The sequence below is a fragment of the Urocampus carinirostris genome, chromosome 6 (assembly GCF_059441175.1).
Source record: "Urocampus carinirostris isolate Australia breed hairy pipefish chromosome 6, RoL_Ucar_1.0, whole genome shotgun sequence".
NCBI lineage: Eukaryota > Metazoa > Chordata > Actinopteri > Syngnathiformes > Syngnathidae > Urocampus > Urocampus carinirostris.
Window position 1 is genome coordinate 2,264,351 of NC_142354.1, and position 26,401 is coordinate 2,290,751.

Sequence of the window (26,401 nt, forward strand, 5' to 3'; positions counted from 1 at the left end):
GTGCAAATGTATTTAGCATTGAGGGTTTCCCATGCGACAGTAACACACGGTCCTGAAGATGCGGCAGTGGCACAAGGCGCAGAAATCGCAGCAGACCTTTCCTTCCCGTTTGCAACTGCCCCACAAGGGGACACACCCGGTGGGGGAAGGGCGCCGACGCCGAACTGCGGTCTTGTTCTGAGGAGGACGTTTCAAAAGGCGTCAAAAAGACATGGCGAAAGCATGTTGGAGCAATTAGATTTCGTAAAAGTGAGTACAAGTGAGTTTGTTTCGTACCATCTTAACCCAGTCCACTTTATTAACGCTGTTGTTTTTTTACTTTGTTCCTTGCATTCTAATGGTTGTCTTTGTTTCTGGTTTGGACATTGTCAGGATTGATTTTGTTTGGACATGTTATTTTTTTTGTGACCCATTGTTTGACTGTTACTTTGTTCCTAGTTTTGTCATTAAATACCCTCTGTATTTTGAGCACCCCTATCTTAATTTCTGCCAGGGGCGTTACCAGGGGAAGCTGGGTGCATGTCCTGTGCCCATCCACGGAAACACTCTGCCTACCCAAAGAAAAGTGGATGTAGTTGTGACGGCAACCTTTAATGCATATGACCAATTATTACGTAAAATGCACAAAATGACTTAAAAAGAGGAAAATTACAGAAAAAAGAAAAAAAGACGACAATGAAAAAGAAACGAAGAAAGGAAAAATAAAGAAAATGGAAGGAAAGTGAAAAAGAAGTTAAACATCATGAAGCAATAAAACAAGAAAAGGCTCGGAATCAAGAAAACAAAAAGCAGGAAATAAATTAGAAAAAGGAAAAAGCATGAAAAAGAAAGTAAAAACCTAGGAAAAAAATAAACAAAAGAAGAAAAAACTGAAGGGGAAGATGGAGAACAAAGTAAGATAAAAGCAAGAAAAAAAGAAGTAAAAAGCGAGAAACAAAAAAGCAGGAAAAATAACTGGAAAAAGCTAGAAAAAGTACTTTTTCATACGATCTAGTTCTGGAGGTCCTTTAATCAGTAAATTACCATTAATGATATAAAATTATTAGCCTACTTAACTATAACAGCATTTATTTATTTCAAAATCCATTGAACTTTCAACTTATTCAAACTTAATAATAATAATAATGCCTTTTATTTAAAAGCGCCTTTCAGGCCACCCAAGGACACTGTACAGACAATGAAAAAATACAATTTAAAAAGTTGTAAGCGAAAAAATAAATAAAAACAAGACATAAAATCATAAAAACATAGGAAATGGAGAAGCTATGTGTTGTAGGCAGTCCTGAACAGGTGTGTTTTTAGACAGGACTTAAAAGTGGAGAGAGGTGTGCAGTTTTGGAGGTCCGGAGGTAGATTGTTCCAAAGCTTGGGAGCAGCGCGACTGAAGGCTCTGGCTCCCATGGTGCTCAGGTGGGCAGGGGGCACTGACAGTCGGAGGGAGGACGAGGATCTGAGGGAGCGATTGGGGACGTGCACCTGGAGAAGGTCGGACAGGTAAGGAGGAGCCAGGTTGTGAATGGCCATATATGTATATAGGATCAGTTTGTAGCTGATGCGATGCTGAACAGGAAGCCAGTGTCTGTTGGAGAACGGGGGTGATGTGCTGCTGGGAAGATGTTTTTGTGATGATGCGAGCAGAGGCGTTTTGAACCAGCTGAATTTTATGGAGGGACTTTTGAGGAAGGCCGAAGAGGAGAGCAATGCAGTAGTCAAGGCGGGATGTGACAAGACTGTGGACGAGAATAGCAGTGGTGCGGGGGGTGAGGGAAGGGCGGAGTCTGGTAATATTGCGGAGGTGGAAATAAGCAGTACGGGTGATGGTGTTGATATGTGAGTGGAAGGTAAGCATGCTATCCAGGATGACGCCCAGACTCTTGACCTGGGGGGAGGGGGACACTAAGGAGCTGTCGATGTTGAGAGAGAAATTGTTTACTTTGGATAAAGTGGATTTGGTGCCAAGAAGGAGGAATTCTGTTTTATTGGCATTTAATTTAAGAAAGTTTGTTGTGAACCATGTTTTGAGTTTGCAAAGGCAAGAGGTGAGGGAGGGAGGTGGGAGTATGGAGTTTGGTTTGCAGGAGAGGTAGAGTTGGGTGTCATCAGCAAAGCAGTGAAAGTGGATATTAAATTTGCGGAGGATATGACCAAGAGGCAAGAGGTAGACGATGAAGAGAAGACGACCTAAGACAGATCCCTGGGGCACACCTGTGGTGACTAGGGAGGGCTTTGAGGTGAAGGATTTCAGCTGGACAAACTGAGTGTGGCCAGTGAGGTAGGAATGGAACCAACTGAAGGGAGCATGGGTGAGACCAATGGAGGAGAGTCTATTGAGGAGGGTAGGGTGAGAGATTGTGTCGAAGGCGGCGCTCAAGTCTAGGAGGATGAGGATGGAGACTAAACCGGAGTCAGATGCTATGAGGAGATCATTTACAATACGGATTAGGGCAGTCTCTGTGCTGTGGCGGGGGCAGAAACCAGTCTGAAAGGGCTCATAGAGAGAGTGGAGGGACAGGTGCGAGTGGAGTTGAGCAGCAACAGTTTTTTCAAGGATTTTCGAAATAAATGGAAGGTTGGAGATGGGGCGAAGGTTGTCAAAGTTGTTGGGGTCAGCACCATGTTTTTTCAGCGTAGGGGTAACAGCAGCGGTTTTGAAAAGTGATGGGACAATACCAGAAGAAAGTGAGGAGTGGATAATGGCAGATATGAGAGGAAGCAGGGAAGGGAGGCAGGATTTAACAAGGGATGAAGGGAGGGGATCGAGCTGGCAAGTGGTGGGCTTGGATTTGAGTATGAGGTTGGATAATTCAGCAGTCGTGGGTGGAGCAAAACTGGAGAAGAAGTGACAAGGAGAAGGAAATTCAGATGGGGAGGGAGCAGACAGGTTTTGATGGAGTTGGTGATGAATCTTAAGGACTTTGTGATTGAAGTACTCCATTATGGAGTTGCAGGTTGTTGTGGAGTACAGGTGGAGGGGGAGAGAATTTGGTGGCTGGAGGATTTTGTTCATGACAGAGAAGAGAGTTCTTGAATTCCTTCGTTGGAAAGGATGAGGCCGGAGTAGTAGCTGGATTTGGTTTGTGCAATTTGGTCCTTGTATTTAGCAGTATGGGTAATGTACATGTCCTTATGGATGGTGAGGCCGGTTTTCTTATAGAGTCGCTCGAGTTGGCGGTTCTTTGATTTCATTGACCTAAGAGCGGGTGTAAACCAGGGGGCAGATGTGGAGAATGAGGCAGTCCTGGTTTTCAGGGGGGCAAGAGAATTTAGAATATTTGTGAGGCAGGCATTGTAGTGAGCGGTGAGGTCATCCGGGCTTGAGAGAGCTTCTGGGGGCGGGGAACGGTCAATAATGGAGCAGAGGGTGTCAATGTTGATATTTTTGGTATTATGAAAAGAAATGAGACGGGAGGTTTTGACAGTAGAGAGACAGAGTACGGTGTTAAAAGTGAGGAGGACATGATCAGATTCAGGAAAAACGTCAGCAGTGGGCTTGGAGGTAGAGAGGCCAGAGCAGCAGATCAAGTCCAATGTGTGGCCTTTAATGTGGGTGGGGAAGTCAATAAGGCTGTGTATCCCGAGGCTCTCCAGGCAGGATGTGAAGTCTCTGGTGAGTGGCAGGTTGGGGTTGTCCATGTGAATATTGAAATCTCCCAATAAAATTAAATTTGGCGAGAGAGTAGATAAATGTGTAATTAAGCTGGAGAATTCCTTAATAAAATCACTATGTGGCTTCGGGGGGCGATAAATTGTAGCAATAATGGTTGGCGAGGGTCCGGGGAGCTTAAACACGAGGCATTCAAAAGAGCTCGATGCAGTGACGGAGACAGGCAAGACTTTCCACTTCTCGCGGTGGATTACCGCGAGACCTCCTCCACGGCCGTTGCCACGGGGACGGCAGATGTAAACAATGCCGGGAGGAGTGGAGTCATTCAGAGCAGCGAAGTCATTTGTTTATTGCCAGGTTTCTGTTAAAATGAGGAAGTCGAGTTTTCGTTCGGCGAGGACGTCTTGGATGAGGTGGCCCTTGTTCCTGAGTGAGCGGACGTTCAGTAATCCAAAGTTGACGGCGGAGGTGTCTTGTTTGACGGCGGCAGTGCTGTTAGCCGACCTAGCTAGGCGGGCTAATGTATGGCAGTTAGCGCTACGGCCGCAGTTAATGGGAGGGCGTCGAGATGTGGACCAGGTCGAGGTGATTGAGCCGGGGTTTTTATACTCGACGTGTCTGCGCGATCCGCGGTGAATGTAGCGGCGTCGAGGCAGGCGAGCGATGTCAGGATGGTGGAGCAGCTCCAGTGGCGGAGGCCCCAGTGCAATCCACCGGATCCGGAGATGATCCGCCACAGAATAGTGGAGCAATCCTGTCGCTGGATGATGGCAGAACGTCAGGAGTATCAGATATAATCCAAAGGCGGAGAGGTTTTGGCACGCCATGACGAGGGAGAGAGGCCGGTGCAGTGACAGCTGGTATGTTTAAGCTACCGGCGTTAGCCCGTGGGCTAAGTTACGAGGGTTTGATTGATTAGGTGAAACGCTGGTTCAGGTTACATCAACCACAGTACCCACAGTCCAAAACAGAAGGACAGAAGGGCAAAAGAAAGATCAGAAAAAGTATCTGAGCTTCGAAAAAGTTTTGGAAAAGTTTTGGAGTGAGAAGCAGCAACATAAACGCCAGCGTCCTCTCACCCCGGAAGTCTTAGAACCATTATATACCAAGCAACTTTTAAGTCAAGCAACTGGAATCCCTGTGTGGCACAACAAAATTATTATTATCTGCACCGCTTATCCTCAGCAAGGTCGCGGGGGTGCTGGAGCCCATCCCAGCTGTCTTCGGGTAGTGGGTAGTGGACACCCTGAACTGGTTGCCAGCCAGTCGCAGGGCACACAGGGACAGACAATTCGCTCGCTCATTCATACCTAGGGACAATTTGGACCGATCAGTTAACCTGACATGCATGTTTTTGGAATGTGGGAGGAAACCGGAGTGCCGGTTCGATCTCATGACCTCAGAACTGTGCTGCACATGCGCTAACCACTGCCCCTCCGTGCTGCCCACACAACAACATGTCAAATTGAAATATTGACGTTCCTGTGCATTAACAAATACACTACGAAATACAAGAATGAACGATACAGTTTTTAAAAAAGATAACCGTGAAATACATTGTCCCTGAAATACACTGGAAACACAAATGAAAATATTCACAAATCTAAAAAAAAAAAGAGATAAAATACTAAACAATTTCAACCTTTTAAATACTCAACAAATTGAAAGTCAACAACATAGAATCCATGGAAAAATGCATATTGACCATAACAAGGGGGAAAGGCATCTGGAATGGGGCTGGCTGTCTATCGTTTTAAATGATAAAGCCTGTTGTAAACTGTGGCTGGATGTGCTTTTGCTAATGTTTCTCGGGCATCAATGCAGTGTAAAGATTTTTTTTTGTGGGGGGTAATAATATAAATGAATAAATGCCCTCTCATTGCATTTGATAGACAATGTTTTTTTGACCTTTGTGAAGTCAATTAAAGTCAAGTAATTTTGTTTCATTGTCAAGATTACTCATTGCCCTCACCTGTACCCGCTTGTTTGGCGCCAGCTGCTGCTTGTTGCCTGATTGGTTCCCCTCCTATTTAACCTCAGTTCTCCATTCATTCCTTGTCAGTCCGTCAGCAAGGCAAGCACTATTTGACTCTGGCTCACTTCTGTCCCGTCCTCACCTGTATTCTGCTCGTCTGTCCCTGTCTTCCCGATCGTCTCCGGCTACTTGACCCGTTTTGGCACACAGACCACGCTCCGATATCCCGCTCCAGCTACTTGACCTGTTTTGGCACATCGACCACGCTCCTATCTCTCGCTCCGGCTACTTGACCCGTTTTGGCACATCGATCACGCTCCGATTGCCCGTTATGGCAACTCCACTCGTTTCCGCATTCCACCATAGTCGGATCCCGTGAATCCCCTAACACTTGCTCCTCCTGCCCAACGAGCACTGGACCACTGTAGTTTGTTTCCCGCACCTGACTTCCTTGAGTCTACAATAAAGCTTTGGTGAAACATTACGCATTTAGGTTTCCATCTGTTCTGGTTCTGACATTCATCAAGATAGTTTTTAATCATTTTAATTATTATTTCATCACTTTGCTTTGAAAGCTATTGCTGAGATCACTCCATGTCCAAACATGTCTGCACCAAGGCACATACAGTGCCTAGAGTTTTTGTCATATCAACATGTAAGGTACAAGCATGAAGTGGTACCAATTTATTTAAAATGTTCATAATATATGTACAAAGAAAAAAGATTAAAAGCAGGTGTTGCAAAAATATTGCACCCCTCTTCTCTCAGCAGCCAACTGACTCTAGGAATTCCCTGATCACTTCTGAATAATCCAATGTCGACATAAATGACTAACAACGACAACTTTAAATGCACTTGCTCTGTGATGGGCTCAGAGATCAGTGAAAGGAGACATTGAAGAAATGACAGCATTATGAAGACCAAAGAACACACTCGGCAGGTTTGTTCTTTAGCCTTTTTTGGTCATGATAAAGTTGTGGAAACCTTACAAGCAGGAATGGGATACAAAAAGATTTTGAAACATTTACACAGCCACAGAGCACTAAGCGAGCAATTATATCAAAATGGATAGAGCAGGGGTCTGGAACCTTTTTGACCCAAATAGCCTTAAAAGCAAAAATGTTTTTTTTCTGAGATAGAGAGCCAGACTGATGTATTTTAAGACAAATGATAAAATTGACAAATATGAAATGAGAATAATGCCAGAGTCTGTGTCTCATCAATATGAACATACCACTTAAAATGTGTCTCCCTCCTTCAGTTACTTAAAAGCTTTGAGGCTCATTTTGTCATTTTTGTCCTAAATAATGGTTTCAAAACAAGGTGCGAGCAGTTATTTTCTAAAAAATGTCAAAAAATACAACAAACGAGGATACCAACATATTTACCTTTTGTGCAGACGGCACTGGACAAGGAGAGGGAGCTTGTGAATTATGTGTATAGCTCTGCCCATTCCTACCGCTCACCCAATCAAATTGCTCTAGGTGCTCTACGATAGCTTATGGGTGTTTAAAGTTTTTTGTGTGACTTTTCGTCAAACAGGGTACTGTAAACTGTAGTTAAAATAGTGTCCAAATATTTACTGGACCAAACCTTTTTCCCTTGCATTGATCAAAATGCATTTTGGGGGATTTTCTGCTGTTGACTTTAAATTTGTTGAGCATAAAATTGTTAAAATTGTTTTGTATTTTATCTTTTTTTGTAGATTCATAAATATTTCAATTATTTTTCCCGTGTTTTTCAGTGTTAATGTTTTTATAGAAAAAAGAAAAGTTGATTCTTTTTTTTGTCACGGTTGCCCATGGCGCCCAACTGGCCCCGCCCGTTTGGCGCCAGCTGCGGCTCGTTGACTGATTAGCTTCCCTCCTATTTAAGCTCAGTGCTCTCACTCACCCTTGGTCAGTCCGTCACAGAACCTCTGCACCCGCAAGAAGTGTGTTTTGACTCTGTATCCTGTTTGGGTATCTTGTCCGATATCCCATCTATTTCGTCCTGTTTTGATATCGGTCTCCGGTCTCCAGTGTTTGGTATCGGTCCCGTCTATCTCGTTCTCTCTGTCTCCAGTCTCCTATATCTGTTATCAATCCTGTCAGTCCTGTTCTGTCCAGTATCGACACCATCCGTCCGGTATCGGCCCGTGTAACTGGTATCGATTTTGGTGGTCTCTGGCTTCCTGTTGTTCCAGGCCAGTTTTCTGTCTTTCTTCTTCCGCCCAGCGATCGCCGAATCACTGGCAGTTCGGACTGACCAAGGGTGAGTGAGAGCACTGAGCTTAAACAGGAGGGAAGACAATCGGTCAACTAGCTGCAGCTAGCGCCAAACAGGCGGGGCCAATTGGGCGCCATAGGCAACCGTGACATTTTTCATCTCTTTTTCCTTCATTGTTGTATTTGACCTTTTTGTTTCTTCCATTTTTATCGCTTTCCCCTTCTTAAGTCATCCCGTGGAGAATCCTACATAATAATTGGTAATGTGGGGATTAAAGCAACCAAAAGAACCCGAAGAGCCGTTTGGAGCCGTTAATGAGCCGAGCACAAAGAAAAAGATATTGCAAAAATAGTCTGAATTCCCATCTCTTCAAGTAAACTCCAAAGACATCACCCCAATGTTTCACATTTTCCAGAAAATTATGAATTCTTTGACAAAGAACTTCTTTTTAAAGTATCAAGTCAAGTCAAGTCCAGTCATTTTTATTTGTATAGCCCTTAATCACAAAGAGTCTCAAAGGGCTTCACAGGTTATTACACAGACTATTTTTTCAGACTATTATTACACCATCCCTTGATCTGGAACCAACTTGAGGGCAAGGAAAAACCTCAACATGAAGAAAATGAAGAAACTTTGAGAAGGGACCGCACATGTGGCATCCCCCTTTCAGGATTACCAGACAGCAAAGGATGTTGCAATCACAAATAATACAGAGATATTGTCCAAGAAAAGTATAGGTTATTCATATGCTCTAGAGTAGAAGTGTGTTTTAAGCTTAGATTTAAACATTTCCACTGAGGTTGCAGAACGGATCTCAGGGGGAAGAGCATTCCACAGCACCAGTGCCCGGATGGAGAACGCTCTCGAACCAGTGGAACACTTCTTGGCTCTTGGGATCACCAGAAGACCGGCGCTCTTCGCCCGGAACATAGGGGGAAATCAGATCTGAAAGATATGAGGGAGCAAGTCCATGAATGATTTTGTATAATACTAAGAGAACCTTGAAATCACATCTTAGGCTAACAGGGAGCCAATGCAGGTTAGCCAAAATCGGCGTGATGTGATCGGACTTTTTTGCCCAAGTTAATAGCCTCGCTGCAGCATTTTGTACCAGCTGAAGACTCTTGATTCTGGACTTCGGGAGACCGGAGAGTAGTGCATTACAGTAATTGAGACGGGAGGTAACAAACGTGTGAATTATAATCTTCGCATCCGACTGAGACAGTATAGGACGAATTTTAGCAATGTCGCGAAGATGGAAGAAAGCGGTTCTAGTAATTTTCTTCACATGTGTTTAAAAGGACAGATCGTGGTCAAATATGACACCTAAATTTTTAACTGAGTCACTCTGTGTGATGTGACATTTGCCAATGTTCACAGCAGTTTTTGAGAGTAAGTCACGGCATTTAGATGAACCAATAACTAACATTTCGGTCTTTTCAGAGTTAAGACGCAAGAAATTGAGTGTCATCCACTCTTTTATCTCAGTGAGGCAGGCCTCCAAATTTCCACAATTTAGTGTGGCAGATTCCTCCAACGGAAGATATAGTTGAGTGTCATCTGCGTAGCTGTGGAAATTGATATTATACTTGCGAATAATATCACCTAATGGAAGCATGTAGATGCTGAAAAGAAGGGGGCCAAGCACTGAACCCTGCGGAACACCAGAAGTAACACTAACACGCTCAGATGTCATTTCGCCATATTTAACACAGTGCGTCCTATCTGAGAGGTAGGATCTGAACCATGAGAGGACGGTTCCTGAGAGATTAATCCATTTTTCCAGCCGTTCAAGTAGGATAGTATGGTCCACTGTTTCATAAGCAGCACTAAGGTCCAGCAGCAGCAAGAGTGATGAAGCGCCAGAGTCCATTGCCAGTAGGAGATCATTGGTTACCTTAATCAGAGCTGTCTCAGTAGGGTGGTTCGCCCTGAATCCTGATTTCATTGATTCAAAAAGATTGTTCTCGGATACGAAATTATTCAGCTGCTGTGCCACTACTTTTTCAAGTACTTCAGAAAGAAACTGTAGGTTTGACACAGGCCTATAATTACATAAGCTTTCTGGATCAAGGTTGGGTTGTTTCAGTGTAGGTTTAATAGCGGCGAACTTAAAAGCCGCTGAAACTACACCTGAGGAGAGTGATATGTTTATAATATTTAGAACTGAAGGTCCAAGGACCCCAAAAAGACCTTTAATAAGTGAACCTGGGAGCGGGTCGAACAGGCAAGTCGTCGGTTTTGCCGTATTCACCACCTGTTTAAGATTATCGAGTGACAGTTCACTAAAACGGGACAAATTCCCTGGACAGCCACCATGTCGTGCATCTATAGATTTCAGCCCTGTAGTATGTGTTGTATTAATACTGTCTTTAACAATTTCTTCCTGTATGCATTGAATCTTCTTATTAAAGAAGACCATTAAGTCATGGGCTGAATGGGTTGAACTATCTGGGATAATCTGTTGCCTTGTAAGCGATGCTACACTGTCGAAAAGGATTTTGGGATTGTTCTTTTGTGACGCAATCACCCTCGAAAGGTAGGCTGATTTTGCAGAGGCAAGGACCGCTTTATACTTTAACAAGCTGCCACACCAGGTTTGATGGAAAACCCCAAGCTTCGTAGCGCGCCATTTTCTTTCAGATTTCCTGCATTCTTGTTTAAAGGATAAAGCTTCATCAGTAAACCAAGGCGTGCGTTTTTTAGGTCGTGATTTATGCCGTATGGGCGCTACTGAATCCAGGACACTAGCCAGGGTAGCATTAAACTCATTCATCAGTGAGTCGATAGAGCCTTTGTATGAAGGAAAGGACGCAACTTCTCCTGAAAGAAGATCGGAGAGCTCAGAAACTGTGCCAGTGCTTATTGCGTCCGCTAAATCCTTCAGCTTTTTTAGTACTACATTTAGCTAGCACCTCGAATGTAACTAAATAATGATCAGAGATAACGGTAGTACATGGTAACACCATCATGTTTGAGGTTGAAACTCCTCGAGTCAGAACCAAATCTAGCGTGTTTCCATCTTTATGAGTTGGCAAATAAACCAGTTGATTAAAACCAAATGCATCAATTAGAGACCGAAACGCAACATTAAGTGAACTGAGTGGGGAGTTCATATGAATGTTAAAGTCCCCCATAATTATAATTTTGTCTGCATAGGTTACTAGTTCAGACAAAAGTTCAGTGAATTTGTCAAAGAAAGCTGTGTATGGCCCTGGTGCACGATAGTTACTACATAAATTGACAATGGAGAGGACCGCATAACAAGAGCCTCGAACGCCTCACAATTATTAGAGGTACGAGGAGTAAATTTGAGCGTTTTTTCAGAAATTAGCGCGACACCACCACCCTTCTTCAGAGGGCGTGCTACATGGCCAAATTTTAGCTTTGCTGAATCGTTTAACTTAGCTGAAGTCTTTGTAGAGATCGTCACAAGATGTCGCCGTTCGGGCGCGTTGAGTTTCAGACGTCGGTTGACCCGCAAGATCGATGAAGAAGTAATGGTTGAATTAGACACATCTTCGTCTCCTTCTTGCTCCTTCGACTTCGCACGCTTCACACACTTCCCCGCACGACAACCCCTCTTCTGCTTTCTGTCTTTACGGAGCCTTCGTCGCTTTGTAGGTGGAGTGGCTGACCAAGGAGATCCCGGATCCCTTTGTAGCTCGTTCGGGATATCATAGGCGGTATAAAAAGTGCCCGAAAAGTCAAAATTCAGACGCCCACCCAATTGAATAAGTTCCTCCTGACTTTAAGTCTTATTGGACACACATGTGTCCAAAAAAGAAAGCAAAAAAGAGAAGAGAACGGTAGTAAATAGAAGGCTAGCTGGACAGCAACTAGCCGCATCCATACCTTCCCTGGTAACTAGTTACTTTTACTAACTCAGTTACTTTGTGGAAGAAGCAGTGAGTAACTATAACTAAACACTTATTTAAAGTAACGTGCCCAACACTGTCAATAAGCTACATGGTAGACACAAACAACAACAAGGTGCTCTGGTCAGATGAAACTGAAATTAAACTTGTTGGGCACAATGCAAATTGTTACCTTTGGCTATGAGTAACACTCCACATCACCCTAAACACTATATCTCCATTGTCTAACATGGTGGTGGCAGAATCATTCGCTTGGTTGATTTTCTTCAGCAGGGACAGAAGCCTGAAATATGGCCATATGTCAAAAAATTCTGGGGGCGATCAATACTTGTGCAAAGCACTGTATGCGTCCCACGCCTGCAGATTTAAGCACACGCACCTTTTTGGCCTTCTTTTTTCTTCCTGGTTTTTGCAGTTCTGGAGAAAAGAAGAAACACAGCTTCAATGTTGATATTATCTGTTCTGCATTTGGTAGTTGGCAAGTGTGACTCGCCTATGATGACGACAGGAGCAAATAGTTCTCCGACTTTTGCATTGGTGTCGCTTTTTGGGACGGCGTTTGAGATGCCGGCCTTGTTGGAGATAAGCATGTCCTCGTGCAACATGTGGGCGGAGCCACAAAAGTTTTGCAAGACCACGAATGCAAAGCTGGTAAGCAGCAACAAAGTGAGCATCCTCTCTTTACACTTAGCCTATATGCAATAAAACACAAATAAAACAACATCAAAAGCAATAATCAACAGGATGCATATGCGTATGCAGTGCCTTGCAAAAGTCTTGGGCCTTTCAGAACTTATTGATGTCTCGCCATATTTTGGGCTTCAAACTTAGAGAAAAAAAAAACTCAAAATATTTGCTGAGAGAACAAGACACGATTGTGAGAAGAAACCACATCCAATAAACATTTTCCATTGGGCTAACAAATAAAAAAAATCAAATTAGGTGTTGCAAAAAGATTGGCCCCCTTTGAGTCAATACTTTGCACAGCCTTCTTTTGCTGTAATCACAGCCACAATGGATATCTCTCTATAAGTTTTTCACATTTTGAATCAGAAAGATTTGCAATTTTTTTCTCAAAAAAACACCTCAAGTTCCTTAAGGTTTTATGGTGATCGAGCACAGCAGGTTTCAGATGTTTCCACAAATGCTCTGTAGGATTGAAATCCGGTCTTTGGCTTGGCCATTCTAACACCTTTTTACTGTTAGTTTTAAACCATTCCATTGTAAGTTTTTCTTAATGGTTAGGGACATTGTCCTGTTGGACGGTGAACCTTGCAGACTTTAACAGATCTTCTGCCACAATTGCCCTGTATTTGACCCCATCCATCTTCCCATCAACTCTGACGAGCTTCTAAGACCCTGCTTAAGAAAACCAACCCGAAAACAAGATGCTGCCACCACCAAGTTTGACAGTGGGAATGGTCAGAAAGTTCCATTTTGGTCTCATCTGACCAGAGCACATTGTTCCACATGTAATATGTGTCAAATGGGCCTTTTTACTGGATTCTTTCAGAAAGGGCAGATTTATGCAGAATACAACTAATAGTTGTTTGATGCACAGATTATCCCACTTTAGCTGTACATGTTTGCAGGACATCCAATGTAATTTACCTCTTGGTTGCTTCTCTGATTAGTTTTATTTTCGTTTGGGCGTATAATTTAGAGGGACAGCCAAGTCTTGTTAGGTTTGCAAGAGTTTTATGTGTTCTTCATTTTGATGTTATTGCTTGTACAGTGCTCCGGCAGATGTGTAAATGTGATTGTAAACTAAATTGAAGACACACGGGAAAAAAAACCTTTGGATTTTGAGTGTGTTTTTATTTTTGATATTTTCTAGTTATTTTTTTTCAGGTAAAGGGCTTTTTACCTGATACGTTTAAAGTTGAGTTCAAATTCAAAATACGCAGAGAAGACAGCAATGGATTTTCATTGTCCTCTCTCCTTGTTTTGGTGACAAAGGACTGTCGGTCGCTTTGCATATGTGTCCTAACAGCGATGAGAGGATGAAAAGAAGATAAATGTTAGAGTCTGCCAGACCTTCTACCACCAAAGGGCCCCAGCCCTAAAGGGTTTAAAAGCATATTTTGAACCGAACACGTGGTTGGGTCTTTGTCATTTTTAATTTCTCCTGCCACTATCATCCTGGTTTTCATTGTCACTTTCATATAGATAGATAAATAGATAGATGGACAGACAGACAGACAGACGGACGGGTGAAAAGACAGATGGATAGGACAGCGACAGCAGTTTGTCACCGAAGCTGCTCCTCTTCCTGGAAACGATGTTGTGTAGTGGATGTAGTGAATTGTCCATTTTTGACAGCTTACTGAGGATAAGCGGTGCAGATAATGGATGGTTGGAAACATATTCAGATTGCAGGTATATTTAGTAAGAAATAAGGATAACTTAGCAGGATTACAATTGTTTTTAACTCATTCAATGCCAGGTGATCCAGCCTATTTTTGCCATTTTGGCTAATTTTCGAAGGCCTGCAAAACATTTTGTCCGGTAGCTATATAGACATAGGTAATATTTAAAAGAGCTTGAGTTCAACCTTCATTGGAAAAAAAGTATGTTCCGAGCTTTTGGCATTGTTTAGTAAACAATTACCTTAGTTTCCTCTTGTAACTTTTTTTAAAGGTTATATTCTTCATTTATAGTAGTCAAGTCAAGTCATCTTTATTTGTATAGCCCTAAATCACAAAGAGTCTCAAATGGCTTCACAGATTATTACACTATATTACACAGACTATTTTTCAGCCGACGAGAAGAGTAGGTTATTTATATGCTATGGAGTAGAAGTGAGTTTTAAGTTTAGATTTAAACATAGACAAAATGTAGTACTTGTATTTATATTTAGTTTAGTTTAGCATATTTGGTATAGGAGTAATCCAACAGTAATTGAAAGTAAAATTACATTACTTGAATATCATGGTAACTGGATGACATTACTGATTTAAACAGGTAACTAGTATCGCATTTTATATTTAAAGTAACCCTCACAACCCTGTTAATGATGATTTATTGTTCTATTGTTGGTAGTCAACAACTAACAGTTATTGGTAAAACTAAAGCGATAATAACCATGTTAATCATATTATGGGACCAGATGTGAAAATGTCAAAGTTGACCACACTAAAAGTATTTTATGACTTCCAAAATTGAGAACCACGATGCGGAAAAGAGCCGAGCGACCACAAGCACAGGAATGGCAAGTAGGCCAGAATTTTATCCCACCCCTCAAATTTGAGCATGGCGGACAAAATCATTTTCAAAATAATGATGTGGTTCCCTTGAAAAATAATGATAGCTGCAGTTGTTTTTCACACAAGCATAGCTTTGGCGTACTGTGAGGCGTCTGAACAGTTCACAGCTCTTTTGCCTTTTTGTAAAACTAATGTTGCGTTCACCCACACACTCATACGTTGGGACGATTTTCAACTATCATGATAATTACAATTACTTTCATCGTTTTCGATTGCATGGCACAATAAAGCAATGGTAGTGATGATATTTTTGGTTTGAGATCCAAGCATGTATTTCTATTTGTTTGTTTGTCTGCCCACGAAAGAAAAGGGAGAAGGAGTTAAGTATGACTTTATCTTTTCCAGACATATGAAAAATACACAAAAAGCTGACTCAGCAGTTTTTTCAGAAAGACATTCGCCTCTTCCATTTCCTAACATCAATAAATCCTACCTAATGTTACCTTTTGTCATGTTTGTCCTATTTGGAACACCTGTGGCAGCTTGTTTGGCGGCAACAGCCCTGACAAGCTGATTGGTGGCCACACCCTTCTTAAGCCCCTGTCTCCAGTTCAAACTTTGTCAGATTGTTGCGAGCTGTTGTGTTTTCACTCAGTGAGCGTTTCCGTCCGACTCCGTCCCTGTTAAACCTGTTTTCTGTCTGATCCCTGTTTTCAACCCATTTCTGAACCCGACTACGCCTGTTCTGCCTGCCGACTGCCTATGATCACTTTTACGAACTCGACATCCCCTCTGATCTCCAGCCCTGGTCTAACGACGTGCCATTCCCGCCTGCCTTCTTCCGACACGGAAGTGTCACCCCCGCCTTGCTCGATTCCGCTCTTCGCCAGGCCTCGGATCAAGCAATCAAGCAAGCCTAGATCTCACTCTCTTTTAGTAAAACCTGAGAAACGCATGCAATTGAGTCCTGTGTCTGTTCTGGTCTGTGACACCTTTAAGCTTCCATGAACAAATAATAGGTAAATAATAGCGGTGAGCAATATCAATCCTGCACGTTGCAAACAAATTATTATCCAACATGTGCAAATCAAGTTACATTTGATTTTTGGCAATAGCAAATTATTATTTTGCATATTAATGAATTGACTAATGTAATATTTAAAAGGTGGCACAGCCCACACACGTCACAAATATTACGTGAGATTTATGTTCTTAAAAAGTATCTTATGTTTACATAACACTAACACTGGGGATTTATTCAGTTGGTTGCATAATACAGAGCTGTATTAATTCACACTTTTTAATGGAAGTGGAATGTCGGCAAAAAAGATTGACTTTATGTATTTGCAAATTATTCGAATGTTACACAGGAGCGATCAGAGACCCACGAAAAAGGTATCTTTTTCAGGGTTTTTTTCTTCTCCTCTGTTTTTTCCATATTTATTTTTTTCTTTTACTTTTTTTGACGTTTTTCTTTTGTTTTCTAGTTTCCTTTGTATTTGTTACTTCCTTTTCTCTTAGCTTTTTACTTATATTTTATGCTTTTTCCTTAATCCCCCCCAATTTTTTCTCATTTTCCTTTTCTCATTATTTAATTGTTTTCCCCTTCTTTCTAATCATTTTTCCTTTTTCTTTTATCGTATTTTTGTTATATTTCCATTCTTGTTTCTTCTATGCTTTATATTTCCCCTTTTTATGTCATTTTGTGATTAATGTTACATCGATGAAAGCAACAAAAACAATCTGAAGAGCCGTTTGGGAGCCAAAAGAGTCTTGCGTGGCAACATTGACGTAGGCATGTAAATTACATGGTTCATTTATGTTAAACAAAATGTAGTCAATTTATTTGTATTTAGTTTATTTTATCCTTTATTAGCATATTTAATTTTGGTAAACAAAATTAATGAAGTTAAATTATTTTATTACTATTGTATTCAGATTACGTTACAGATGACATTTTCAACAGACAACCTAGCAGTGTTGGGAATAATGCCGTTATTTTTCTAGTAAGGGGTTAATCAATATTATATTTTTCCACTGTTAATGTTACTGACAGTCAAAAGTGGTTTGTTTCGAAAGTTTTGTGAGTATTTACGAACGTTTTTGTGCATGTTTACCGTTTTTGTCCGTGTTTATGTACGTTTTTGTGCGTGTTTACTTACATTCTTGTGCGTGTTTACTTATGTATTTATGCATGTTTGTGTATATTTGTGCCTTTTTCGTACGTTTTTGTGCATGTTTACGCACGTTTTTGTGCGTTTTACAAACGTTTTGTGTGTTTATGTACATTTTGTGCATGTTGAAGTACATTTTTGCTCCTATTTTTGTGCCTGTTTTTGTACGTGCCAGTCAAGTAGATGAATGGCATAAAACCGGAGTCCAAACTTGCGGCCCTGGGGCCAATTGCCACCTGCGGGGTGATATTTTGAGGCCCCAGAAAGGGACAGTTTGTATTAAGTGCCTCCTGTTGAGAAAAATATAATTAATTCAAGAAAGAGGTACTGTTTTAAAAAATTATCAAAAAATATGAAATAAATGTCCATGTTTTAAAATACTCATAGGTAAACACATTTGCATTATTTTTACATGACATTAGATAGATAGATAGATAGATACTTTATTCATCCCCGAAGGGAAGCCTCACTTTCATGGAGCTGACATTTTGTCGGCCATCTGGGCTTGCGTGTGTGGGCTTGCTGCTCCAGGTACCACCCAAAAAAACCTGTCTTTTTTTCCTTGTTTTTGCACAACTTTTTTTTTCTTTCTTATTATCTGTTTTTTCATTTTCTTGTCTTTTTTTGTGTTTCTCTGTCCTTTTGCTTTTCCCTTTTGCATTTTTTTCCATCTTATTCCTTTTTTTCTTTTTCCCTTTTTGTCTTTATCTTTTTATTTTATTTTTTCTCTTTTCCTTTTTCTCTCTTTGAAAAAGGCTGGGCTAAGAAAAAATCTTTGGGGTTCGGACTCTTGAGGTCTCTGCAGTTTGTCTTCTTTTTAGCCCTCATTTTCGGTTGCATGGCACAATAAAGCAACATCTAGTGGTCACACTTTCCCTTTGATGTAAGTGCAGCCCACGCAAATTATGGATTCATTTATTACTGATTGATTTGTTTTCCAATTAATTCTTGATTTTTTTTTTTAATTCTTAGATCTGGTTTCGTGTAGCATTTAAAAAATATTAGGAAACCCAATCCGGCCCAACATCATCTATATTCTATCTCCGGCGGCCCTCAGGTCAATTGAGCTTGAGACTCCTGGCATAAAAAGTTAAATTAGGTAGATTGATTCACGTATCGATATTATTGATACAGAGCGAGTACTTGTCAAAAATCGCTGGCTCGAGTCCTGGCTCCTACGAGTTGGATGTCAAAATGTCCTCTAGCAATTAAGCGTCTTGCATGGATGACTAGCGGAGTCATCCGCTATTGATGCGTTTATGAATCGGCAAAGTGTGAAGTGCATTGTAAAGCGCTTTGGAGGTCTTTAGTGACTGGATGAAGCACTATTTAAAGTATTTCTGCAGCACTTTTTAGTAGCTTTGTAATCTTTTCATAGCTGTATTATTGAAGTATATCTGTAGTATTTATGTAGTACTTTTGTAGCATTTTAATAGTCTAATTTTTGTAATGAACAAGCTCGGTGGCCTTGGGAGTAGTGCGCCCTCTCCGAGACTGGAAAGTTGCTGGTTCAAGCCTCGGCCGAGTCATACCTAAGACTTACAACATTGGTAATGAAATGAAATAAAATTATCTGCATTTAGATGGCGCTTTTCAAGTCAATGACTTCCCAAAGCGCTTTACATTGTGCGTCACATTTCCCAATAGCGGCCGTGATCTTTGCAGCCATGTAAGGCGCTAACCTGCTTATTGGGGGTACCCAAGGACACTTCGACATGTAACAGGGACAAGCCGGGATTTGAACTGGGATCCCTTAATCCTAAAACGATCGCTCTACCTCCTGAGCTACTGCCGCCCCATTTGTACTCATTGCCTCCCTGATTGGCGCTCGGCATTAGGGGTTGGAATTGGGGGGTTTGGTCACCAAATGTCTCCCAACACATCAGTTGAGTTGAGCGATGGGGCTGGGAACACCCTCCTCTGTAAAGACCTAAATGTTAGTTATTGGTCCATCTAAATGCCGTGACTTATTCTCAAAAACTGCTGTGAACATTGACAAATGTCACATCACATAGAGTGACTCAGTTAAAAATGTAGGTGTCATATTTGACCACGATCTGTCCTTTCAAACACATGTGAAGAAAATTACTAGAACCGCTTTCTTCCATCTTCGCAACATTGCTAAAATTCGTCCTATACTGTCTCAGTCGGATGCGGAGATCATAATTCACGCGTTTGTTACCTCCCGTCTCGATTACTGTAAAGCACTACTCTCCGGTCTCCCGAAGTCCAGAATCAAGAGCCTTCAACTGGTACAAAATGCTGCAGCGAGGCTTTTAACTAAGACAAGAAAGTTTGATCACATTACCCCGATTTTGGCTAACCTGCATTGGCTCCCTGCTAGCCTAAGATGTGATTTCAAGGTTCTCTTAGTATTATACAAAATCATACATAGACTTGCTCCCTCATATCTTTCAGATCTGATTTCCCCCTATGTTCCGGTCCGAAGCCTTCGTTCTGAGAGCGGCGGTCTTCTTTGATCCCAAGAGCCAAGAAGTGTTCCGCTGGTTCGAGAGCGTTCTGCATCCAGGCACCGGTGATGTGGAATGCTCTCCCCCCTGAGATCCGATCTGCAACCTCAGTGGAAATGTTTAAATCTAAGCTTAAAACACACTTCTACTCTATAGCATATGAATAACCTATACTTTTTGTGGAAAATATCTCTGTATTATTTGTGATTGCAACATCCTTTGCTGTCTGTTAATCCTGAAAGGGGGATGCCACATGTGCGGTCCCTTCTCAAGGTTTCTTCATTTTCCTCATGTTGAGGTTTTTGAGTTTTTCCTTGCCCTCATGTTGGTTCCAGATTAGGGGATGATGTAATAATAGTCTGGAAAAATAGTCTGTGTAATAACCTGTGCAGCCCTTTGTGACTCTTTGTGATTAAGGGCTATACAAATAAAAATGACTTGACTTGACTCTGTATCAATCTCCCAGAAATAGTCAGGAATGTGTTCTTGACTCTAGCCCGCTCCCACTAGGGGGATATGGCTCCGGTATATATATATATATATATATATATATATATATATATATATATATATATATAATTTTTGTAATATATCTGTAGTATTTTTAAGTATTTGTCGAATTTCTGTCATAATATTTCTGTTGTAGCATTTCTGTTGTAGCATTTGTACAACACTATAGTGGTACTTTTGTAGTATTTCAAAATGTAGTATTGAGGCCGGCAGTAGCTTGGGAGATAGAGCGGTCATATTGGGACCAAAGAGGTAGCAGGTTTAATTCCCGACTCCTCCGACTTAACATTGGAGGTATTCCTGGGCAAGTCACTAAACCCCTAATGCCCCCAATAGGCTGGTAGGTGGCCTGCATGGCCACTTTTGAGGTCCTCAGTGACTATATTAATGCAGTCCATTCAATATTTATTACCCTAAATAGTCTTGGTTGTGCGCTTTGAAATTATATACTATTCTTGAAAGCCCCTTGAAAGTTTTCATTTCTACGTCTGAAAAAATAAAATGTTTTAACCTTCTTTTGTCAGCCAAAGAAAGCCATCTTTTGGACGGAACCGTGACGGACTGTATCATCACGTCTTTTCAATAACTTTTCACTCACTTTTGGATAAGTATTTTTGGAATTAACTTATCAATTCTATAAGATATTTTTTGGGCCTGCTTAAAACCCACTCTAGTAAAATATTTAATGGAGTTTTAGTATAGTAACTACATGTCACGGTCGCCATGGCGACCAGTCTGCCGCGCCCCCGAACTCAAGCTGAAGCAGATCAGCTGATTGCTGGTCTGCTACTTAAGGCTGAGTTGTGGGTTTGGCGGGCGCTGGCTCATTACACATTCCCCGGTCTGCTATGCCTTGTCCTGTTTTAGTTTTTAAAACATTTTCCGTCTGTTATGCCCTGTCCTGTTGAGTTCGTGCCGGAGGAACTCTGTACCGTTCTGTTCTGATTGTAAGAATGTTTTTGTTTGTCTTGTCCCTGACTTTTGGACAACTTTTATTTTGTTAAATAAAACTTATGGATCGTCACGCAATTGAGTTCTCCCTTCCTGCCTCCTGCCTCCGTTCTGGTCCGATCACTCCTTCCACTCCACTCCGCCTCGTGACAGAATGAGCCAGCCACGACAAGAACTCAGCGAACGATCCCTGCGCGATTTGGGGAGAGCTGGAGGACGCCGTTTGGCAAGCAGAGGTAACCTTCCCTGCCCGTTCGAACCACTGCCCCGCCCGTCGTGGCCATTGCTGTGCCTCGAATGGGGTCCCGGGAAGAATTGACGCCTGCTTGTTCGACTCTCATGCCTGCCTGCCCGACTCCCGTGCCGATTGCCTGCTATTCCGTCTCCCCTGCGTGCCACTCCGACTCCGACTCAGCTGCCTGCCAGTCCGACTCCGACTCTGCTGCCTGCCAGTCCGACTCCGACTCTGCTGCCTGCCAGTCCGACTCCGACTCTGCTGCCTGCCAGTCCGACTCTGCTGCTCCTGTTTTGCCGGTTCCGATTCTGACTCGCCTGTTTTGCCGGTTCCGATTCTGACTCGCCTGTTTTGCCGGTTCTGATTCCGTCTGTCCTCTGTGTTTGCCGGTTCTGATTCCGTCTGTCCTCGGTGTTTGCCGGTTCTGATTCCGTCTGTCCTCGGTGTTTGCCGGTTCTGATTCCGTCTGTCCTCTGTGTTTGCCGGTCCCGATTCCGTCTGTCCTCGGTGTTTGCCGGTTCTGATTCCGTCTGTCCTCTGTGTTTGCCGGTTCTGATTCCGTCTGTCCTCTGTGTTTGCCGGTTCTGATTCCGTCTGTCCTCGTGTTCGCCGGTCCAGTTTGCCTGCCGGACCCCCCCAACCCTGCCAAGCGTCGAACCATTCGGGGGCGTGAGGTAGTATTTTTTTTTTTTCCTTTTTTTGGGGACCTCAGGAGCTGTCCCTTAAAGGGGGGGGCTCTGTCACGGTCGCCATGGCGACCAGTCTGCCGCGCCCCGAACTCAAGCTGAAGCAGATCAGCTGATTGCTGGTCTGCTACTTAAGGCTGAGTTGTGGGTTTGGCGGGCGCTGGCTCATTACACATTCCCCGGTCTGCTATGCCTTGTCCTGTTTTAGTTTTTAAAACATTTTCCGTCTGTTATGCCCTGACCTGTTGAGTTCGTGCCGGAGGAACTCTGTACCGTTCTGTTCTGATTGTAAGAATGTTTTTGTTTGTCTTGTCCCTGACTTTTGGACAACTTTTATTTTGTTAAATAAAACTTATGGATCGTCACGCAATTGAGTTCTCCCTTCCTGCCTCCTGCCTCCGTTCTGGTCCGATCACTCCTTCCACTCCACTCCGCCTCGTGACAGAATGAGCCAGCCACGACAAGAACTCAGCGAACGATCCCTGCGCGATTTGGGGAGAGCTGGAGGACGCCGTTTGGCAAGCAGAGGTAACCTTCCCTGCCCGTTCGAACCACGGCCCCGCCCGTCGTGGCCATTGCTGTGCCTCGAATGGGGTCCCGGGAAGAATTGACGCCTGCTTGTTCGACTCTCATGCCTGCCTGCCCGACTCCCGTGCCGATTGCCTGCTATTCCGTCTCCCCTGCGTGCCACTCCGACTCCGACTCAGCTGCCTGCCAGTCCGACTCTGCTGCCTGCCAGTCCGACTCTGCTGCTCCTGTTTTGCCGGTTCCGATTCTGACTCGCCTGTTTTGCCGGTTCCGATTCTGACTCGCCTGTTTTGCCGGTTCCGATTCTGACTCGCCTGTTTTGCCGGTTCTGATTCCGTCTGTCCTCTGTGTTTGCCGGTTCTGATTCCGTCTGTCCTCGGTGTTTGCCGGTTCTGATTCCGTCTGTCCTCGGTGTTTGCCGGTTCTGATTCCGTCTGTCCTCTGTGTTTGCCGGTCCCGATTCCGTCTGTCCTCGGTGTTTGCCGGTTCTGATTCCGTCTGTCCTCTGTGTTTGCCGGTTCTGATTCCGTCTGTCCTCTGTGTTTGCCGGTTCTGATTCCGTCTGTCCTCGTGTTCGCCGGTCCAGTTTGCCTGCCGGACCCCCCCCAACCCTGCCAAGCGTCGAACCATTCCGGGGCGTGAGGTAGTATTTTTTTTTTTTCCTTTTTTTGGGGACCTCAGGAGCTGTCCCTTAAAGGGGGGGGCTCTGTCACGGTCGCCATGGCGACCAGTCTGCCGCACCCCCGAACTCAAGCTGAAGCAGATCAGCTGATTGCTGGTCTGCTACTTAAGGCTGAGTTGTGGGTTTGGCGGGCGCTGGCTCATTACACATTCCCCGGTCTGCTATGCCTTGTCCTGTTTTAGTTTTTAAAACATTTTCCGTCTGTTATGCCCTGACCTGTTGAGTTCGTGCCGGAGGAACTCTGTACCGTTCTGTTCTGATTGTAAGAATATTTTTGTTTGTCTTGTCCCTGACTTTTGGACAACTTTTATTTTGTTAAATAAAACTTATGGATCGTCACGCAATTGAGTTCTCCCTTCCTGCCTCCTGCCTCCGTTCTGGTCCGATCACTCCTTCCACTCCACTCCGCCTCGTGACACTACATAGCAATATCACTGTGAAAACGTGGTAACAGTAATTATTTCAGAAAAGCAGATCAAAGATTATGGAGTACTTGAGCCTGCGAAATGTAGAAATAAATGTATAAATAAAAAAATACCTACAAATATAAAGAGTAAATTTTAACTACCCTGGTGAATATATATCCCTTCATATAGGGGAACAGAGTCATAACATGATAAGTTGTTATTTTAGAAATACATATCAAACTAGGTGCCCTTTGCGCTAAAAAAGTAGCTCTCAGCCTCAGGTGGTAGACCCCTGGATTAAGGCATACAATAAGGAAAAATCCTAAAGTAAACATGCATTTAATTGTAATTATTTTCTACAAGACAAAGTGCTGTACACAGATAGAAAATAGTCAACAAAAACATTTAAATAGACCATAAAATAACGAAAACGCTTAAAAAGTATAGAACAGGAAGAAATTCTTATGTTGGATCAAAAGTCAAGGAATTGCGAAAGCAAAATTTGACTGGAGCTTAATTTGTTCCTTTAGTCTCTGTCTATTGTATCTAGTTGCATACAATGTTTCACAACGTTGATATCAATGACAATAAAGACTATTTTATTCTATCCTATCCTACCCTATCCTATTCTATTCTATTTATAGCTGGCAGAACAACAGATGATTAAAAGCACTTTAACAATGCATATTGAACTGTGGTACACTTACAGTGTATGGAGTAACCTTACCTCAATTGTCCTGCTTTTAAAGTACTCTTGACAGAAGTAAAAGTGAAGGTCCAAGTGGAAACAGGGAGCACTGAGTATGATCTGTTTTCACCAAACGGTTTCATAAAAGTCTCAATAATTTCCTCACAGTCTGCTTTTTATCCCAGTTCAGGCAGCCGGTGCTAGCTTGGCCCTGCTGCCGGCAGTCTGCTGGAAAGGTTCGGAACTGGTGGGGCGGGAGTGAGTGGAGGGGGTGTACCAAAGGACAGGGAATGGGATGGAGAAGGGAAATGGGATAAAAGCATGCAGACCACAGATAGAAAGATGTCAGAAACACTCAACAATTGTGTTAAATCTTGAAAGGAAATCCTGGGTGGCAAAAGTCTTAAAAAGGAAAATGTTGGCAGTAGCTTTAAGCAGATGGCTGGTGATGAATATCTTTGGACGAGGAGGAGACTTCCGAGAGCAGCTTGGGAAGGTGGTTTTGGGGTGGCGAAGGTCTTGAAAAGAAGATTTGGGAGTACCTTTAAGAAAATTGCTGGTGAGGAAGGTCTTGGGGCGAGGAGGGGACTGTGAAGACTTTGGATAGAAACTTGGGAGGGAGACTTGAGAGAGAAACTTAAGAAGGGCTTTTGGGGTGCCGAAAGAGAGTTGCAAAAGATCTTGCAACAAAGAGGACACTGAAAATGAAAGTTGTAAAAGGAGAAGCTTGTCTTCAAGAATTTAAAACACATGCAATGTGAGGTAAGAGCCTAAAGTATTTATATTAGACGTGGCTAATTGTCTCTTGGAGAAAGGAGAGGATCAGGCGCCTAACCATGACAAGAACAAGCTGCAGCAGTCATCGGCAACAAAGAGGTCGCGAACTGTTACCGGGCCATGGGTTGTTTGGTACCAGGCTGCACAGAAAGAAAAAAAATTGCCCTAACTTTTGCTTGTGCCACATTTTTTACATTACATTTTGACTCCTGAAAACTTTGACTGAAGTTTTTGAGCTAGTACAGTAATCCCTAGCTACTTCTTGCTTCGGTTATTGCTGGTTCACAGCTTTGCAGATTTTGAATTGAATTGTCTTTATTGTCATTGATATCAACATATTGTCCATGGTGTCCTGCAGCAGACAACAGAGAGCGCAGGACAAAGACTAGGAACCTTCCCGTGGTGTCCTGCGATGGGCTCTCTCCCGGGGGAGCCTTACGAATCCAACTCAATCCACTCAGACTCGCTCTCTCTTTCTTTCTTGGTCCTCTCTCCTTTTCTCTCTTCCCCCTTTACACTCTTGTCTCTCATTTTCTCTATCCCTCTTTTTCCTACTCTCACCCCACCTCTCTCACTCTCTTTTCCCCCTTTTTGCATTTTACTCTGTCTGTCTTTCTCTCTTTCTATCTGTCCCTCTCTCTCTCTTCTACTCTCCTCTCTCTGTTCTTCTTAGGGCGGGCGACTTCGAGAGCGACCCTGGCCCCCAGTCCAAATGCCAGTGGTGCTTTCGAACCATTCGCTGCGACCACACCCCAATCACCTGTACTACCTGCCCACGGGGCTTCCATAAATCATGCACCGGCCTGTCCGAACGTACTAAGGACTTTAGAGGCTTCGTCTGCTTGGTTTGCTTGGGTCGCACCCCGTCAGGCCTGGCGGCACAGGACAGTCGCAGCCCCCTCTCCTTCGGAGAACTACGGAGCCTCCCACAAGCGAGTCTGGCGCTACTATGGATTACCTTAGGCGCCTTGAGTGACTCGACGACGACAACGACGACAACAGAGAGCAAATGGTAAGCAGGTAGTACAGTGCCTTCCGAAACTATTTGGCCCCCTTGAACTTTGAGACCTTTTGCCACATCAAGATATAAAACTGTAATTTCTTGTGAAGCATCAACAATAAGTGGGACACAGTCATGAAGTGGAACACACTTTATTGGATATTTTAAACTTTTTTAACAAATAAAAAAACAAAAAAGTGGGTGTGCAAAATTATTCAGCCCCTTTACTTTCAGTGTAGCAAACTCTGTCCAGAAGTTCAGTGAGGATCTCTGAATGATTCAATGTTCAGTACGATCACATAACACCGATTTTGGCTAACCTGCATTGGCTCCCAGTTAGCCATAGATGTGACTTCAAGGTTCTCTTAGTATTGTACAAAATCATACATGGACTTGCTCCCTCTTATCTTTCAGATCTGAT

General features: G+C 43.0%; 1 protein-coding gene across 1 annotated transcript; it reads right to left on the minus strand.

Annotated features, from left to right (window-relative positions):
* On the minus strand, window positions 1–24,376 carry asip1 (agouti signaling protein 1). Its single transcript, XM_088337073.1, has 4 exons — window positions 24,243–24,376; window positions 12,159–12,357; window positions 12,045–12,082; window positions 1–177 (listed from the first exon to the last, which is right to left on the minus strand). The coding sequence occupies exons 2-4, from the start codon at window positions 12,337–12,339 to the stop codon at window positions 13–15; spliced, it is 384 nt and encodes a 127-aa protein (XP_088193199.1). The 5' UTR covers window positions 12,340–12,357; window positions 24,243–24,376; the 3' UTR covers window positions 1–12.
* Between the last annotated feature and the right edge of the window lie 2,025 nt (window positions 24,377–26,401).

What these genes read in the sequence shown, in the direction of transcription:
- asip1 (XM_088337073.1), bottom strand. Translation starts at nt 12,339, where the DNA reads ATGCTCACTTTGTTGCTGCTTACCAGCTTTGCATTCGTGGTCTTGCAA. An exon ending in TGCTCCTGTCGTCATCATAG is followed by an intron (nt 12,083 to 12,158) that starts GCGAGTCACACT and finishes TCTTTTCTCCAG; the next exon opens with AACTGCAAAAACCAGGAAGA. An exon ending in GAAAAAAGAAGGCCAAAAAG is followed by an intron (nt 178 to 12,044) that starts GTGCGTGTGCTT and finishes CGTCCTCCTCAG; the next exon opens with AACAAGACCGCAGTTCGGCG.